General features: G+C 42.1%; 1 protein-coding gene across 1 annotated transcript in view; it reads right to left on the bottom strand.

The window, feature by feature from the left end:
• Positions 1 to 18,296, bottom strand: part of dnah1 (dynein, axonemal, heavy chain 1) — a 217,222-nt gene that overhangs the window by 172,345 nt on the left and 26,581 nt on the right. Inside the window, exons 13-16 of the mRNA XM_055647806.1 lie at positions 13,263 to 13,456; positions 7,640 to 7,865; positions 6,262 to 6,381; positions 2,954 to 3,036 (exon numbers count right to left, since the gene is read on the bottom strand). Coding sequence (XP_055503781.1) covers positions 2,954 to 3,036; positions 6,262 to 6,381; positions 7,640 to 7,865; positions 13,263 to 13,456 — 623 coding nt within the window. The remainder of the gene's footprint in view (positions 1 to 2,953; positions 3,037 to 6,261; positions 6,382 to 7,639; positions 7,866 to 13,262; positions 13,457 to 18,296) is intronic.

Raw genomic sequence — 18,296 nt, 5'->3', positions numbered from 1 at the left:
TTTGAACGTGTTGAAAATCCATAGGCGACCAGAAAGACGCTACGACTCTTTGGACGACTGAGGAGACTACTCATGACCATACAGGTGACACCCCGGCGACCATGAAGCGACAGCCTAGTCGTCTAAAAAATAGCCTAAGTAGGACATGCGCTTCAGTTGTATGGATTCAGGTCTGGCTTACTGATAGAAGACAAGAGGGTGATAGTGGAAGGACGATATTCAGGGTGGAGGCTTATGACTGGTGAAATTCCACAGGGATCTGCGCTGGGAGCTCTGATGTTTGTGATATATATAAATGACACGGACATAAACATGGACGTGGTGCTTAGTACGTTTGCAGATGAGACCAATATTGCTGGTGTTGTGGACTGTAACGAATGCATACAAAGCATACAGCAGGATACAGATCAGATACAGAGATGTAGAAGGGTGTAGAAATGGCAGATTCAGTTTAATCCGAGCAAATGTGAGGTGTTGCACTTTGGGAGGACGAATGTAAGGGGACAATATACAGTTAATGACAGGGCCTTTAACAGAGGGGACTTAGGCTCCGAGTCCATACCTCTCTGTAAGCAACAACACAAGTAGATGGAGTGGTAAAGAAGGCATATGGTATGCTTGTCTTCATTGGTTAAGGCATCAGAGACAGGAAGTCATGATGCAACTTTATAGGACTTTGATTAGGCTGCATTTGGAGTATTGCATGCAGAAGATGGTCAGCATGTTATCAAGTCTGCCTGGTCCATTGTAGGGGATGACAAGGATGATAGAAGTTTCCATCTACATATTTCCATAGGAGATTGTGTGGAATACATATATGTTGCCAGAGAGCAAGCAGAGTGGTGGCATTTATGAGTATTGTTCCTCTCAATGGACACATAGACACCACATACGAGTATCTTGTGGTTCTCCAGATGCTAAAGGTTGAGGCAAATAAATACCTAGATATTCTCCACCAACAGAGATAATCCATAATGCTTGGGAACAGACTTCCCTTCAGTATGACCAGAGAGATGCCATGTGTGAGAAAAATATTCTCCTATTCAAACAAAGATTGTTGTGGAACAGAGAGATCTAGAAGTACAAGTACATAGTTCCCTGAATGAAGAAAATGTTTGGTATGTGTACCTTCATTAAAAATGGTTTTGAATGCAAAGGTAGGGACATCATGTACATGTCATTGGAGACATTTGGAGTACTGTGTGCAGTTCTGGTCACCCAGCTATAGATAGGATATCATTAAGTCTGAATAGATGCAGAAGAGATTCACTAGGATATTACTGGGACGTGGGCTTGAGTAGTGGATAGGCTGGGACATCTTTCTTTGAAACATAGGAGACTTAGGGGTGATGTTATTGAGGCACACAAGATCATGAGGAGCATGGATTAAGTGAACACTCACAGTCTTTTTCCAGGATAAAGAATTCTAAAATTAGAGGATACAAGCTTGAAATGTGAGGATAAAAATTTAAGAGGTACCTCAGGAGCAACTCTTTCCATTCAGAGAATAGTTCATTTTGGGAACAAGCTCTCTGAGGAAGCTATGGACATGGATACAATTACAACTTTCATAGAATAGTTGAATAGTTATAGCAATAGAAAGAGTTTAGAGTAGGGATCGGCAACCTACGGCTCACGGGCCAAATGCGTCCCGTAACTCGAAATTATCCGGCCTACAAGCGTATTTTTATTTCCGCAAGCATCCGGCCCACCATCGGATTTCTTTTGCTCAGCACGTCCCAGAACCATTCCGGCCAGCAGACAGAGAGGGGTGAGTCCGTAATAGCCGTCTCGCAAGCAGACTGTCGTGGCCCTTCTCTGTTTTTGTTGTTTTGCGTGTGTGTTAAGGGTTTGTTTTAGTGTTTCTTCATATGTTTTATGTGGGTGAGGGGGCGGGGAATAGGGGTGCAATCCGTCCCGATGCCGGAGTTTCGACCGGGGCACAACTTGGGTCCTCATGTTGATAAACAGCAATAAAAGTTTCCAAAGGTGATGGAAAGACTAGGTGCTGAAAGCTCTCTTATACCTGCATTAAGGTGGCAAGTTAACACACCTGAGCAATTACAAACACCTGTGAAACCATATGCCCCAAACATTGTGGTGCCCTGAAATGGAAGGATTATGTATAAACACAGCTCTAATTTCTACATGGTGAAACCAAAATGTATAAAAATTGCCTTTATTAAAATCTGACAATTTGCATGTGATTTTTTCTATTAGAAAATCTTTCTGGAGTACAGAGGCAAATAAGTAAATATGGGTCTTTGTCCCAAACATTATGGAGGGCACTGCAGGTGGCATGAGAAAAAGTGGACAATCAAATCCAACCCAACCACAAAATCCTACAATTAAAATCCTAATCTTAGATCCTACATTCTGCATTTGAACCTTGACATCGACTAGACTAATTTTTGTGGTGTGATTTTCACTCTACTGCAAACATGCAAGACTATGTCCAGCTTAATTGAAGCACATGAAAAATGCCTATAGTAAAAATAACAATGTATATTTTGTTGTGCAGATAGATGTTCTTTATCCTGTTGGTCCATGTCCATAGCCTGTATAACCTAGCAATACATTGCAAGCTCATTTCTCCTTAATAGAGCAACTGTCAGATCATTACACATTAATCAACACTTAAAACATAGTTGTCTTTAAAATACAACAAATTATCTTTCATGCTTCATTATTGTTATTCTCAGCTTCAGGTTACTCTTTGCAATGCTTTCAGGGAGTGTGGAGATAACCTCACCTCTACTTCTGCAGCTATTGAGCCTATTGGAAGGAGAAGTGACTGAGGTAGATTATTTTCGGGCTTTCTTTGATGGGAGCTTACCATGTGGGCAGTAGTAGGCAGAAACCAACTGGTTACTAAAGGACCAACTCCAGCAAGTACCAGATAGAGCATTATATAATTTTAAACAAATTGTCATTAAAACCTAATAGTACTCACTTATCTTGAAAATCTTCATCGGTTAGATTGAACAGGAATTCATCAAAAATATCGTATTCAACCATGAGTTTGTTTGTTATTTCCTGCAACAAAACAATGTATTGATATTATAATCCTAATGCTATTTCTTTCTGAAACATAAACAGAACAAAAATAATTTCTGCATCCCAGGCACTCACCTCCCTCTGTGTAAAAAAGTTGCCCCGCACATCTCCTTTAGTCTTTGCCTTTCTCACCTTAAAGCTATGCCCTTTAGATTCTGGAATCTAGGAAAAGCATTCTGACTGTCTACCCTATCTATACCGTTCATTTTATATAATCCTATCTGGTCTCCCGACAATCTTCGTCGTTCCAGAGAAAACAATCCAAATCTGTCCAATCTCTCCCTGTAGCTAATACTCTCTAACTCAGGCATAATTCTGGTAAACCTCCTCTGCATCCTTTCCAAACCCTCCACATCCTTTGTGTAATGGGGTGACCAGAATTACATGCAATACTCCAAATGCGGTCTAACCAAAGTCCTATAAATTTGTATCATGACTTCCTGACTCTTATACTCAATGTTCCGACCTATGGAAGTAAGCATACAATGTGATTCTGTGAAATTCTCTGCACAGAAGGCAGAGGAGGCCAATTCACTGGGTGTTTTCAAGAGTGAGCTAGATATAGCTCTTAGGGCTAACTGAACCAAGGGATATGGGGAGAAAGGAGGCTCCTATACTGATCTTGGATGATCACCTATGATCATATTGAATGGCGGTGCTGGCTCGAAGGGCCGAATAACCTACTCCTGCACATATTTTCTATGTTTCTATGTGCCCTCTTTACCACTCTATGTACTTGTGTAGCCACTTTCAGGGAGCTATTGACGGACCCCTACACATCTATGCTATTTAGAGATATACTATCAAATCATATCTATCTATCTATCTATCTATCTATCTATCTATCTATCTATCTATCTATCTATCTATCTATCTATCTATCTATCTATCTATCTATCTATCTATCTATCTATCTATCTATCTATCTATCTATCTATCTATCTATCTATCTATCTATCTCATCTTGGATGTGGGAGTGTGTGTGTATAATTACATCTGACAATAGACAATAGACAATAGGTGCAGGAGTAGGCCATTTGGCCCTTTGAGCCAGCACCGCCATTCAATATGATCATGGTTGATCATCCCCAATCAGTACTCCGTTCCTGCCTTCTCCCCATATCCCCTGACTCCGCTATTCTCCTGACTCCTGCCTTCTCCGCCATATCCCCTGAGCCCTATCTAGCTCTCTCTTGAAAGCATCCAGAGAACCTGCCTCCATCGCCCTCTGAGGCAGAGAATTCCACAGACTCACCACTCTCTGTGAGAAAAAGTGTTTCCTCGTCTCCGTTCTAAATGGCTTACTCCTTATTCATAAACTGTGGCCCCTGGTTCTGGACTCCCCCAACATCGGGAACATATTTCCTACCTCTAGTGTGTCCAAGCCCTTAACAATCTTATATGTTTCAATGAGATCCTTTCTCATCCTTCTAAACTCCAGAGTGTACAAGCCCAGCTGCTCCATTCTCTCAGTATATGGCAGTCCTGCGAATTAATTCCCGTGAATTAACCATGTAAACCTACGCTGCACTCCCTCAACAGCAAGAATGCCCTTCCTCAAATTAGGGGAACAAAACTGCACACAATACGACATGCCTACTTTCCTAGGCAGAGCACAGAATATATGATTTGGGATGTTAGCTTGCAATTTTGGTTAGCCCATACTTGGAATATGGTATGTTGTTCTGGTTGCCACGTTATAAGAAGCGTATGCTGAAGAGGGTGCAGAGGAGATTTACCATGACACGGGATTACAGGACATTAGTTATGAGGAGAGATTGGATAGGCTGGGTTTGTTTTTCTTGGAGTGATAAAGGCTGAAGTATGAGCTGACTGAAATATATACGATTATGAGAGGCATAGACAGAGCAGATAGTCAAAATCTTTTCCCCTTGATAGTGTCAAAAGCAAAAGGGCATTGGTTTAAGGTGAGAAGAAAAATGTAAGTTTTTTTACACAATGATTGATATCTGGAATACATTGCCAGTGGACGTTGTGGAATCAAAGTCCTTTTCACTATGTTGAAGAGGGATTTAGGTTCAGCCTTCTTAAACTGCATTGTCCATGACTACCCTCCAGCAATAATTCCTTTAACAATTGCTAATATGAACTATAATGTAATTATGATAATGAAACAGCCAATGCCTGTTTACATCAAGAATGGGAAGACATGCACGTGGTAATAGGTGGGAAATAATATTTGTATCATGCAATTGCCAGGCAATGATTATTTCCAACATGAAGGAGGCAAATTAACAATCCTTTGCCATCACCATAATTGGGGCTCCCCATGGACAACAAAAAATAACTGGTCAATCCATATAAATAGTTGGCAAAGAGCAGACTGACCACTGAGAAATGGACAATTTACTTTTATGTATCCCCATCCCCATCCCCATATTCATACTGGGACTAATGAATTAAGAGAATCTTCAAAAGGCTACATAAGTAGCATTTTCTCTAATAATATGCTGTTTGAGTTTCATCACCTTCAGTCATTATTTTGTTAATTGGTCCAATGAGAGAAAGTACAAAATAATGAACTATACATAAGGACAGAAAAACATAAAATAAGTGTACACCTTTCGAAAGATTAGGTTAAAAATGTTAAGAAGACATCAATTTAAATTTGAAGGAGGTGGAATATCACATTAATTATTGCTATGGCCCTTTGGGGAACCCAATAGTTCCTGGGTTGTTGTGTTAATTATTGGAAGCAGGCCAGGTCCACAATCAGCAAGGATAGAAATGAATAACCAATCTCACTGAATAGAGGAGATGTAATTATGGTGAATATCTGGGGTTTAATTGAATCACTTTTTGGATAAACTAATATTAATTCAGTGCTTTCACTCATTTGCCGAGCAGAATCCAAAGTGAAATAGAGAGCAGATGCAAGAAATGTCTTGATGGACTCAATTGTATTTTCTAATACTGTTGTATAGAAACATAGAAAATAGGTGCAGGAGTAGGCCATTCGGCCCTTCGAGCCTGCACCACCATTCAATATGATTATGGCTGATCATTCAACACAGTATCCTGTACCTGCCTTCTCTCCATACCCCCTGATCCCTTTAGCCCCAAGGGCCACATCTAACTCCCTCTTAAATATAGCCAATGAACTGGCCTCAACTACCTTCTGTGGCAGAGGATTCCACAGATTTTCTGCTACAGAATAGTTTCTCTGCCACAGTATAGTTGTACCTCATTTGTTTTCAGCATTTCAGGAACTTTTTTCATCCATTCTCGGTGATCTGTCAAATCTTCAATGGTGTTGGCCTTCTCAAACAATTTTCTGTTGATCGTTTTGAAATCATCATTGATCTAAATAATACATATCACATCAAATTATTATATAAAGACATCAAAATTGTCAAGTTATTTCCATGTTAATTCCATACATTGTTTTTCCCTGACTTGTTAACGTCTCTTTTAATTAAACTTGCAATAGCTCTACATCAGTACGTTAGAAGAAGCATAAGGGTACAGAAATTCTGAAGGCTGATTCCATTCTAGTTTTGGTTCAACCACAAGTGAAGCATCCTTCTTCAAGATTAAAAATGTTTTACATTTAGTTCAGGGCGTACTGTGGGAGAGGTATGGGAATAAATAAATAATTTCTCATTATAGAGCACCTTATAATAAGCTTATTTATATAGCACTTTTCAGTCAACTTGCATTTCACATAATTACCATTTTATGGAAACACAGGCAAAGTACAAGGACACACTTGTATGCACTCCAAGCGTTTGAACCGTACCTTCCGTCAGCCGAATATTAGCCCATAATATACCCTTGGGGTATAAACAGGAAATTCAGTTACAAAAGGTACTTGAAACTACAAATGTCAGAATATTTTAATATAGCAGGAATTCACAAAAAGAAACAAAATTTTTTTTTTTTGGGGGGGGGGGTGTTTCTGGAAATGTTAATATCCAACTGATGGGACAGAGGGCCTTTCCACCCAAAAAATATAATTCCATCAGCAATACAAAATAGGATTCTGAATAGAAAATTCCATTCATGCACTCATTATCCTTTAATATAAGGATACATTTATAAAGGATTAACTATATAGTTTCTCAGATATCCATTTTCCCATGTAAATTATCTGTAATCCATGCAGGTAAAGTAAAGATACAAAGTGCAGGAGTATCTCAGCGGGTCAGGCAGCATCTCTGGAGAACATGGACAGTTGATGTTTCTCCTCTGCCAAACCATGGCAGATAATAGGTGAACACAGATGGTTGGGCAAAGGTCAACCTTTTTGATAGGCAGATAGTCTGACAAAGGAGGATTCAATGTTCATACTATTGGGTTGCAAGCTACCTAAGTCAATCCATTGATAGGATTCCACTGATTCTTGGAAATCAATTATTCAGTCTATACATATGTGGATTTTTTTACTTTTGCTTTTAAATTTGTTCATTCAATGCCAAAGGAACAACACTCATCCAGGAATATATACAGGAAAACATTTATAAATGAGAACTATAACAGTTGGTTCAATAAATTAGAGCAATCATCAATTTGAAATTGATAACTTGTTGTATAGCAGTAGAGTATTCTAAAAATGCTTTACTTCCTCCACTTGCTTGTGAAGTCTTTTGGCGAACATTTTTAACACAGCTTGAGCCAAGCCATAGCATTTCTTGGCAAGGTTGGTTCGTAATGCCTCCACGTTGACCACAAAGGGCCCGATAATAATACTACTAGGAATTGTACGTTCAATGTTAGTTTTCTTCTTCAAATGCAGTTCCACTTCATGTTTTACTTCCTGAACTGTAGGTTCCTGATTGCTAAATGTGCTAAAGTATGCAACACAAAAAATAAAAAGCACAAATATTGAAATCTGAAGCCTTACCATATGAAATAATTTAATGAATAAAATAACTTTTAATGGATCTGCCACTATGTATATATCCATTTTTATGGGATAAGCTGCAACGGGAATAAGCATTTTAAAATATGGTAGCAACATAGCTGCAAAACAACAAAAAAGCAAACAAAAGACAAACCACAGTGAACTTCCCGTAAATACATCAGATCAATCTCTGCAGTGCATTCATAATTGTCCATGAGTAATAATGGATAATTAAGTAGTTAATGGAAGGAGCAGGTTCCATGTACATTTCCATCCTCATTGATGATGGTGTCCAGCAATTGCACACTCTAGACACAAGGCTGGAGCATTTGTAACCATGTTCAACCAGAAGTCCCAGGTAATGATCCATCGGTTTAAAATATAGAATATACAATAGTACAGCACAGGAACATGCCCTTTGACTCACAATTTCTGTGTCGAACATGATGCCCAGACCAACTCTTATCTGCCTGCACATTATCCATATCCCTCCTTTCCAGCATAGCCATGTGCATATTCAAAAGGCTCTTAAAAGCCACTATCGTACCTGCTTCCACCACTACCTCAGGCAGTGTGTTCCAGGCACTCACCATCTTCTGTAAAGAAACTTGCCCTGCACATCTCCTTCAAACATTACCCTTCTCACCTATGCCCTCTCATATTTGATTTTTCCATCCTGAGAAATAGGTTCTGACTGTCTACCCTATTTATGCCTCGCTCATAGTCTCCCCTCCATCTCTGGCCTTCCAGAATAAACAATTCAAGTTTGTCCAACCTATCCCTGTGACTAATACCCCCTAATTCAGGCATCATTCTGGTAAACCTCCTCTGCATCCTTTCCAAAGCTTCCATATCCTTCTCACTGAAATACCTTCACCAGAAGGACTGCAGTGGTTTAAGAAGGCAGCTCACCACCACCTCATCAAGATTAATTATGAATAGGAAATAAATGCTATCCTTACCAGCAACCCCAGTCCTGATAAAGTGAATCTTAAAAAATAATCCTATCGAGGATTGAAATCTGAAAAGTTTAAGACATTTTATTAAAAACTGTAAATGCTGAAAATTCAGAAAATGTCAGAAATACTCAAGAGGCCAGACAGGATCTGTGGAAAGGAAAAAAAGTTATTTTCTTGGTTCTGAACCCCTTCATCAGAACTGGAAAAGCGCAAGTTCATGTCAGACACTCCTAGTGAGAGGAGACTAAAACATTGTCTCTGGGGATTCTTTTGATTTCCTGCAGGAGACTTGGGTCGAGAGAGAGTGGCTAATCACTCAGTTTCCTGTAGAATAACGTGCACCACCTTTTATCTAGAATATTCAGACGAGTACTAGGTTGCAGTCCATGTTGATATACTTGTATTATCGAGAAACATGAGAAAATCTGATTGCAATATCTAGAAGCATAAAGAGGTTCAGCTTCAACCTTGCATAAGAATATAGCTATTCTTTTCATCATGGAAGTATAGCCAGTTCCAACATTCAAAGACTTGATTTGCAACAGACAGAAGTACTCCAACATCTGAGTTCTGTGGGGAAAACTTTCACTGTTCATCCTAGTTCAGCCTACTGAGAGTGCTGCCATCATTGTTGTGAAGCATTCATTTTTTGGTGTTACGGATCTTCACCAATTGTCCTCCTACAGATAAGGATACTGATGGGACACTGTCTTTGTGTAGTGGCAATGGGTCCATGAATATTCACTGCTCTTAAGATGCCATGATGAAAACATTCACTAGGTCTATCAACTAAGGCCCAGATCGAAGCTACTCACGCAGAGGTAAGAATGAGGAGAATTGATAGATACATGTGAGAGAATAAATCACTGAAATAAGTGGAGAAATGGGACTGCTGGGAATGGTTTGAAAGGCAGCATGGACTTGATGGACTGCATCAAGTGCATGATGGATGGCCTCCTTCTATGTTGTAAGAAAATATGAATCACTATGACAGAACGACTCATAGAACACCAAGAATTAGAGCTGTACAGATTATTTTGATGAACATCTGCATCCTCACAGACAGCAAGTCCACTGCCTGGCTGAAGCCACTGGCGGAACCTGCATTGAAGCAGTTGGAAAGGTTAAGACTAACAGAAGTTGAAGTTGTGCTGAAAGGAATTCTGATGAGAAGTCAAGTCAAGAGAGTTTATTGTCATGTGTCCCAGATAGGACAATGACATTCTTACATTGCTGCAGCACAACAGGATATTGTAGTCATAAATACAAATCAGATCAGTGTATCCATATACCATAATCTATATTAATAAATCTCTGTTCTTGACCGCTTTTGGCCTTCTGTGCTGCGATTTCCGAGAGAACGCCGCCACCTACGGCCGTCATTTTTGGCCACCTCGCTCAGAGCCCCCCTCCGCCGCATGTGTGCCGAGGATTTTTCCCGTCGATGAATAATGACAGAGATATTAATGTTTTTACAAAATTACCCATTCTCTCTGCTGCCCCCGCTGGCGGCAGGGGAGGAGGGAGGGACTATAAAACTAGGAAGTGGTGTGCCTCAATTAATCTCTGCAAGATGGAGCTCTGTCAATTAGTCTCTGTCACTCTCTGAATGACACTGAACAAATATCTACAGCACTGTGAGTACCCTTAATTTGGTTTGAAAATGAAAATATGGTTAGAGGTAAAAAAAAAGCACTGCCTGCAAATGGTAGTTTGGGTTGAAGTAAAAGGGCACTCTCTCTCTCTCTCCCTATCCTATCTCTCTCTTTCTCTTTCTCTCCCCCCCTTTCCCTCTCCCCCCCTCCTCCTCTCCCCCCTCCCTCTCTCCCCCCTCTCCCCCCCTCCTCCCCCCTCCCCCCCCCCCTCTCTCTCTCGCCCCCTCCATCTCTCCCCCCCCGCCCTCTCCCCGTCTCTCTCCCCGTCTCTCTCTCTCCCCTCTTTTTTCTCCCCCTTCTCCCCTACCGTCCCTCCCCTAAACCCCCCCCCCTCCCCTCCTCACACCCCTACCCCGTTCCCTCCACCCTCCCTCCCCCTTCCCTGCTCCCCATCTCTCCCCCGCCCCTCATCTCACCCCCCTCTCAGCACACCCTCTCTACCCCCCTCCTCCCCCTCTCTCCTCCCCCCCCCCCCTCCCCCTCTCTCCTCCCCTCCATCCCCTCCCCCACCTCCCTCCCTCCCCTAAACCCCCTCCTCTCCGCACCCCCTACCCTCTTCCCTCCACCCTCCCTGCTCCCCACCGCTCCTCCCTCTCAGCACCCCCTCTCTCTCCCCCTCACTCTCACCCTCTCTCTCTCCTCCCCCACCTTTCCCACCTCCCCTCTTCTCCTCCTCTCCACCCCCCTATCCCTCTTGTCCCTCTCTCTGCTCTCTGTGTCTTTGTCTCTCTCTCTGTGTCTCTGCCCCTTCTCTCTCTTCCCTCACTCTCTACCCCCGACCCCCCCCCCCCCCCCCCCCCGCCCCCCCCGTTCCCCCTCTAGATGTGACTGCAAGTTGGGGGCTATGCATCAGCAGATGGTTATGGGGTAAAAGGAGCAAATTAATAATATTAACATAATATCAAGGGGGGTGATTAGCGTGAGTGCGGGGGGGGGGGGGGGGGGGGGGGGGGGGGGAAGGGACAGACCCAACGGGTCTGCACTTGATCTAGTGTATATATATATATATATACATCAGTAAACAGATAAAGTGCTATAGGCTGTTATAGTTCATAATTTATTTGAAGTTGTGTTTAATAGCCTGATGGCTGTGGGGGGAAAAGCTGTTCCTGAATCTGGATGTTACAGATTTCAGGTTCCTGTACCTTCTACCTGATGGCAGCAGAGAGATGAGTATGTGGCCAGGATGGTGCGGGTCCTTGATGATGCTGGTAGCCTTTTTGAGGCAGCAACAGCGATCGATCCCCTCGATGGTAGGGAGGTCAGAGCTGATGATGGACTGGGCATTGGTTACAACTTCTTGCAGCCTTTTCTGCTACTGGACACTCAGGTTACCGTACAAAGCCATGATGCAACCGGTCAGCATGCTCTCTACTGTGCACCTGTAGAAGTTCAAGAGAGTCCTCCTTGACATACCGACTCTCCCTAATCTTCTCAGGAAGTAGAAGCGCTGATGTGCTTTCTTTATAATTGCATCAGTGTTCTGAGACCAGGAGAGATCATCGGAAATATGCACGCCCAGGAACTTAGATAATACTTAGATGACAATATTAATCTCAATAATTGTCATGGCCATTACATGCTGATCATCTCAAATTAAGGATTGTCTTCCTGGCCACATGTAGAACTTGTGATGATGGAGTTTCAGCTGCATTTACAACGGCAGTTTCAACACAGTTGAAGCGGCAAACAATAGAATGGGATAATCCACATTGCAGATGCTGGAGTACGCAAGTGGAAATCATCTTAATGTGGGTATTCAGTGGACTCCATTTTTACAGCCAGGCAGGATGGAAGCAGATGTTGGGAAATTCAGCATCCTGTGAGTTAAAAGATTGATTAGAAGTTGGGTGCAGTGGCTTGTTTGAAGTGAGAAGTGAGAAGTGAGAAAGTTGTTGGATGTTTTGAAGAAATTATATGGTTGAAAAATTACATGTCAGGGGAAATCACTGGTTACAGAAAACTGAGAAATTGTAAAGGGCTGATAATATTATAGGTTGTTCATATATTGTGGGACGGAAGATCAACAAAGATATTGAGACGAGGACAAGAGATCAAAGATCAAGATAGGTAATGGTTCTGTGAGATTGTAGGTTGGAAGGAACGTTGATGGGATGAGCAATTACCATGAAGAGATCGTTGGATAGGTTGAAAAGAATACTCATCAGGGAAATCCTCAGGTTAGCGTTAGGGTTGAAGAGTTTGGAAGTTGAGTGCACATTACAGGTGGATTGTCCAATTGTAGATCATGGGTAGGTGGGATCAAATTGTGAGTGATGGTGGAAACAGGTTGTTTAACACTGGATGGTAGGCATCTGCTTCATTGAGATGTATTTACTTCTTTCATCTGCCCAGTTTCCAAGGTCACAATCTTATCATCATGACTAAATAAATGTATATTTCAATAATAAACACACTTAAATAATAAACTTCTCATGAGTAGTTTCTCTTTTTGATAGCAGAACAGAAATCAGTGAATTAGATTCGAAAGATACATAATGATTTTTTTCCATGTCCTTACTTGGACATTTTTGTCCTCCAGGAATTGTCAAACCGAAACTCAATCAGTTTCACTCCACCTCAGCATAAAAATCAAAGCTTTTTCAGCTATGTAAGATCCAGAACGACACCTGCTTATTGACCTAATGGATGCAAACAATTCCTTGTAGTATAAACATTATCAATAGTTTGTATTCATCAGAATAAATGTGATAAAAGAATACTGACTTGATATAGTTGCCAATATCCAATTCATTGAGTTGTAAGAATTTCTCATATTCCTTGGCATAGCTTTTCAGTGGTATCAGTGCTTTTTCCATCGCATTTTTTATTGTATTCTGTAATTCTTGCACGGGTGGCTCATTGTGCCACACAGACTCCAGTAATGGTGTTGCACTTTGAAACATCTCCTCAAGGACAAACTGGATAACATAATTTTGAAATATCATCAGGGAGATAGAAAGGATGAACAAGTCAATGCTATAATAGAATATACTCTACGTTTCACAAGTGTTCGTGAATGATCCACAACAACATACATGGTGAAACATTAGTCTTTATTTCATAAGTCATACAGAACATTCAAACTGCCAGCAATGCATGCCCATCTTGGCGTGGCTTGTGAGAGCTGGCTGTCCTTGTTAGTGTAGTAACGTAATACCATGTAATGGGTGGCACGCATATATGTGTAGTGGAGATTATAAATGGCATGGATTAATAAGGGTTAATCTACATCCTTCCTCTTAAAGAAGCAAAGCATATATAGAGTGGTTAGAGGAGTATATATTGTAAAACATAAAGTGTGTGTATTTCTTATTTTACTTGTACGTGCTTGTGCATATATGAGCACATAAAACTAAATGGGTCATGCACAGTTCAAGTATAGCCGGTGAACTTTCTAATCAGCGGGTTTGGCTTGCAGACACGACCTGCACGTGTACGGTAGTACTTCTCGTGTGCCTCATCCTTCTCTGAGGAAGCAAATCAGTTATCGGGTGACCATGGAGAAGACACTGGTGGAGATGGGGGCACCGGGTAAGGCACGGATGGCGCTGGCACCGGTAGAGGAATCGCTGGAGTGGCATTCGTGGAGCGTGAGGGAAAACCAACGGGATGATCAGCGTAAGGAAGGGATGGTGCCGTTCATTAACCGGGAGGATGTGTTGGCGGGTGCATCAGTAGATGCCGTTGTCAACACTGACCAGGTATGAGCGTGGCTCCGTGGTTGACCCCAGAATGACATTGAGGCGGTCATAGCATCTGAGCAACCGTAAGCGGACAACCTGTCCTTTGTTGAGCGGTTGGTGCGGAGAGCTGGTTTTATCATAGTATTTTCTTTGTATGTCGCGGTGGTGTTGGAGCTGGGATTGGATCGCCAACGGTGCCCAAACTTGTGGTTCTAGTAGTTGCTTGGCAATTGGCAGGGTGGAGCCGGTTCGCCGAAACATGAGTCATTCAGCCGAAGATCCCAGGGGGAGGGGTCATTGACAGGGGCTATCACGCCCAGTGTTTCCATTCTGTCTAGTTCAGTCTTGACCCGGTCCTTCATTGCGTGCGGGATTCAATGTGGAGAGTGAACGACAGGTGTAACCTCCTTGTCGATTACAATGCTGTATTCTGTGGGAAGCCTGCCCAGCTGGTTGTCAAAAAGGTCTTTGTATTGTGCGAGTAGTTGTTGGGTGGGACTTTGAGAGGTAGATAGTTATTACACAGTTTTGCCGGTGACTAGGTGACTAGACACAGGTGACTAGGCCTATATCATGGCATGCATCGATGCCCCAGAAGGAGGGGCACTTCCCCTCTAATAATAAAAAAATCCAGTTTGTAAACTCAAGACGCTAGATGGCATTGTCGTGTGACTTTACCAACCGGTTGCAACTCCCCCCCCCCACCACCAAATGGATAACTTGGAGTTTGTTTTCATGACAGTTTCATTGTTGTGAATTCTTTGGAAGTCCGATAAGGATAGAACGTTGCACTGTGCCCCATATCTATCTTTGCAGTGACTTTGGTATTGTTGATACTGAGCAGTGTCATGGGATCACCATTTTTAGACGGTGAATCGGGTATACATGAATGTATGTTTTGGCTGTCTTCTTGCAGGTGTTGCGGTTGTGGCTCGGCTGGTGCTGCTATTTCAGTCAGTGCCTCGTGCGAAAGTGTGGGCTCGAGCGCATAGAGAGATTCTTGTGGCTGGGCTCTGTTACCAGGAGCGCGGCAATACCGAATACAATGTTTTTTCTTTTTACAGTAGTGGCAGGTTTTGCCGTAAGCGAGGCATTGCTCATGAAATGACCACAGCTATGGACCAGTGGGTCGGTTACCCTACCTGGGGTTGTAGGTGGTTGTCGAGGGGTTGTTAATGGTTGTCACAGGGACCTATAGAAGGCATGGACATCGTAAACAGAGTGGGGTCCCAGTCCCAGCGATTTGATATGGATGTCAGTGACCCTGCAACCAGGCAGGCACGTTCAGCCTTAGCCAGTGTGAGCTCCTCATCCCGCAGTAGTTCATTTCTCACCTTGTCATTCAGGATGCCATATACGAGTCTACCGTGGTGAGTACTGGAAAGTGGCATCTTGCAGCGATGCTCTTCAGGGCACCGATGTAGGATTCGACCGTCTCGTCCTCGTGTTGGCTATGGGAAAATAATTTGTGGTGCTCCAAGATAACTTTAGTGCGGAGTTGGCACAGGTCACGGAACTTTCGGAGGAGGCAGGTGGGGTCTCTGATACTCTGCCGGGATCACATCCTGGGTTACCGCACCGGTATGTTCAAGGGGCGTAATAGAAATCCTGTGCCCGCAGGGCAGCCTCTGTGCCCGCTACGTTGAGGAGAATTGATGCAACGGTGTGGGGAGCAGCGCCCAGGTGGGCAGCATCAATTAAACTTCCGAATTCCACCTCGAAGATGCGCCAACGTTCGGCAAGTTCACTGTCGAATATCAGAGGATCAGGTTTACGAAACGATCCAGCCATGACAACAGAGCGATTGGCTGTTGTAAAAAAATTGACTAAAATAAATTCAGGCAAAAGAGTTGGAGACGTGGCCCAAGGATTCTGACACAATGTCTGTAAATGATCCGCGACAACATACATGGTGAAACAGTAGTCTTTATTCCATGTCAGACAGAACATTCAAACTGCCAGCCATGCATTCCCAGCTCGGCGTGGCTTGTGAGAGCTGGCTGTCCTTGTTAGTGTGGTACCATAATAGCATGTAATGGGTGGCATGCAAATATGTGTAGTGGAGATTATAAATGGTAGGTATGTTACAAAACCTGAATGTTACCTGAATCGTGGCTGAGCATCTGCCCCCACCCCGTGTGCGCAATTTTGGCGCTGTTTAGAGGGGGCGGGTTTAAAACGCGATTTTTACTAGGCTGCTCCAATCGAAAATGTTCAGCCTAGTAAATCATTAACGGAAAATCGCTGAAAGACCCCGTCGCAAAAGGTATTATTAGTTTTTATGGCCTTGTATAATATTTATAGCAGTTTAAAAATCACTCTCTCAACTCGCAACCTCTCGCAGCCCCAGGGTTTTATAAAGCAAACAATTAAAGGTATGTACCTTATTTTTACATTAAATGGGGCTTGTATATAACCCTGTTATTAAAGTTTTCTATAGCGAGTAGTTCATTTTGGGCTCTTTATATCCTGCAGTATTTTTCTGGGCACTTGAGGGCACAAATCCAGCGCAATGTGAACGTTCTAAACCAGCGCATTCACAGGAACCCACTAGAAAGCCGATTTAAATTGACTTTAATTTACAGCAATTGAACACTAAATTTCATTCCATTTGGCTTATAAATTGATGTAAATGAGATTTAAAATTCATGTTTTATTGTGAATTATTTGTGAATATTATTTGGACACTTGGGCTATTTAAAAATGTTAATCATTTATTAAGAAATGGATAGATGTTTAGATCTAGTAATTGAAGTTTGAAATTAGCTACAATTGGGAAACTAACTAACTATATGCTTTAATTTCAGGTCATCCAAGTAAGATTATTTTATATTTGTTTCAGAATGCTTCAATCTATGATAACTGAAAATTTCATTCAGTTCTCTTAATTTTTAAGAAGGTTATGGGCTTTTGACTGTCCACGATCACAGCTTTTTTGTTATGTCCATAGAAAATCAATAGGGAACAAGATGCTAATTTCCGAGTATGAAAATGGCCATAACTTTTTTATTACTTGAGATATGAAAGTGAATTAGGTGTCAAATTAAACTTATTGTTATGCTTCATCTGATGGGATAAATTGCAGACTTGATTTTTTAAATCTCAAAATTTTGTAACATTGCTATAAATGGCATGGATTAATAAGGGTTAATCTACGACAAGGCTTCAACTGTGGGAACCTAAGGTGTCGTCTACATACAAGTGATATGTTTGGAGCCTGCAAACAAGACTCACATAGAAACTATGAGAAAGATATATAAATACATGGGAAATGGAAGGTTCTGATGGTAGGGTGATCTGTTGTAGGGGATGGTTCAAAACACCATAAACACCAGAAGAGACAAGTTTGGTTGAATGGCCTGTCTGCATGTGGTAAAATTCATTCCAAGACGCATCATGGTTAATTAAAGGTTCTCCATGTAATGCTGGTGCTGGCTTGAGCAGTATGTCAGGCTCTTATCGCCTATCTGTAAATTCCCCTTGGAGTTGCATACTGTTTACATAGCAATACATCGCTAATCCTTCATCGTCACTGTATCTAGATCCTGAAACTCACTCCTGAACAGCATGGTGGTAGCACTTTCATCAAAAGGACTGCAGTAGTCAAATAAGACGGCTCATCACCATCATCTCATGGTCAATTAGGAATGGATAACAAATACTAACCTTGCCAGTGATGTCCCATCCTGTAAATTTGATATTTAAAAAAATCCCGGATTAATTAAATAATAATACAAACTGAAAAATATAAATGATAAGGAATATCCAGATTCCTTATCGGCCCCAGCTTTGCCTGCCCTTTGTAAGGTACGTCGAACAATCCTTGTTCGTGGCATACCGTGGCCCTATCCCCGAACTCTACCGCTGCTACATCGACGACTGCATTGGTGCTACCTCCTGCACCCACACCCAACTCACTGACTTCATCCATTTCCCCACTAACGTCCATCCGGCAGCTGGATCATTTTCGACATCCCCCTGCCGTTTCTAGACCTCACTATCTCCATCGCAGGTAACAGACTACCTACCGACATCTACTATAAACCCACTGACTCCCATGGCTATCTGGACTACA

Source organism: Leucoraja erinacea, chromosome 16, assembly GCF_028641065.1.
Source record: "Leucoraja erinacea ecotype New England chromosome 16, Leri_hhj_1, whole genome shotgun sequence".
Taxonomy (NCBI): domain Eukaryota; kingdom Metazoa; phylum Chordata; class Chondrichthyes; order Rajiformes; family Rajidae; genus Leucoraja; species Leucoraja erinaceus.
Note: the sequence above shows the minus strand (reverse complement) of the source record. Positions and strands in the feature narration are given on the sequence as shown.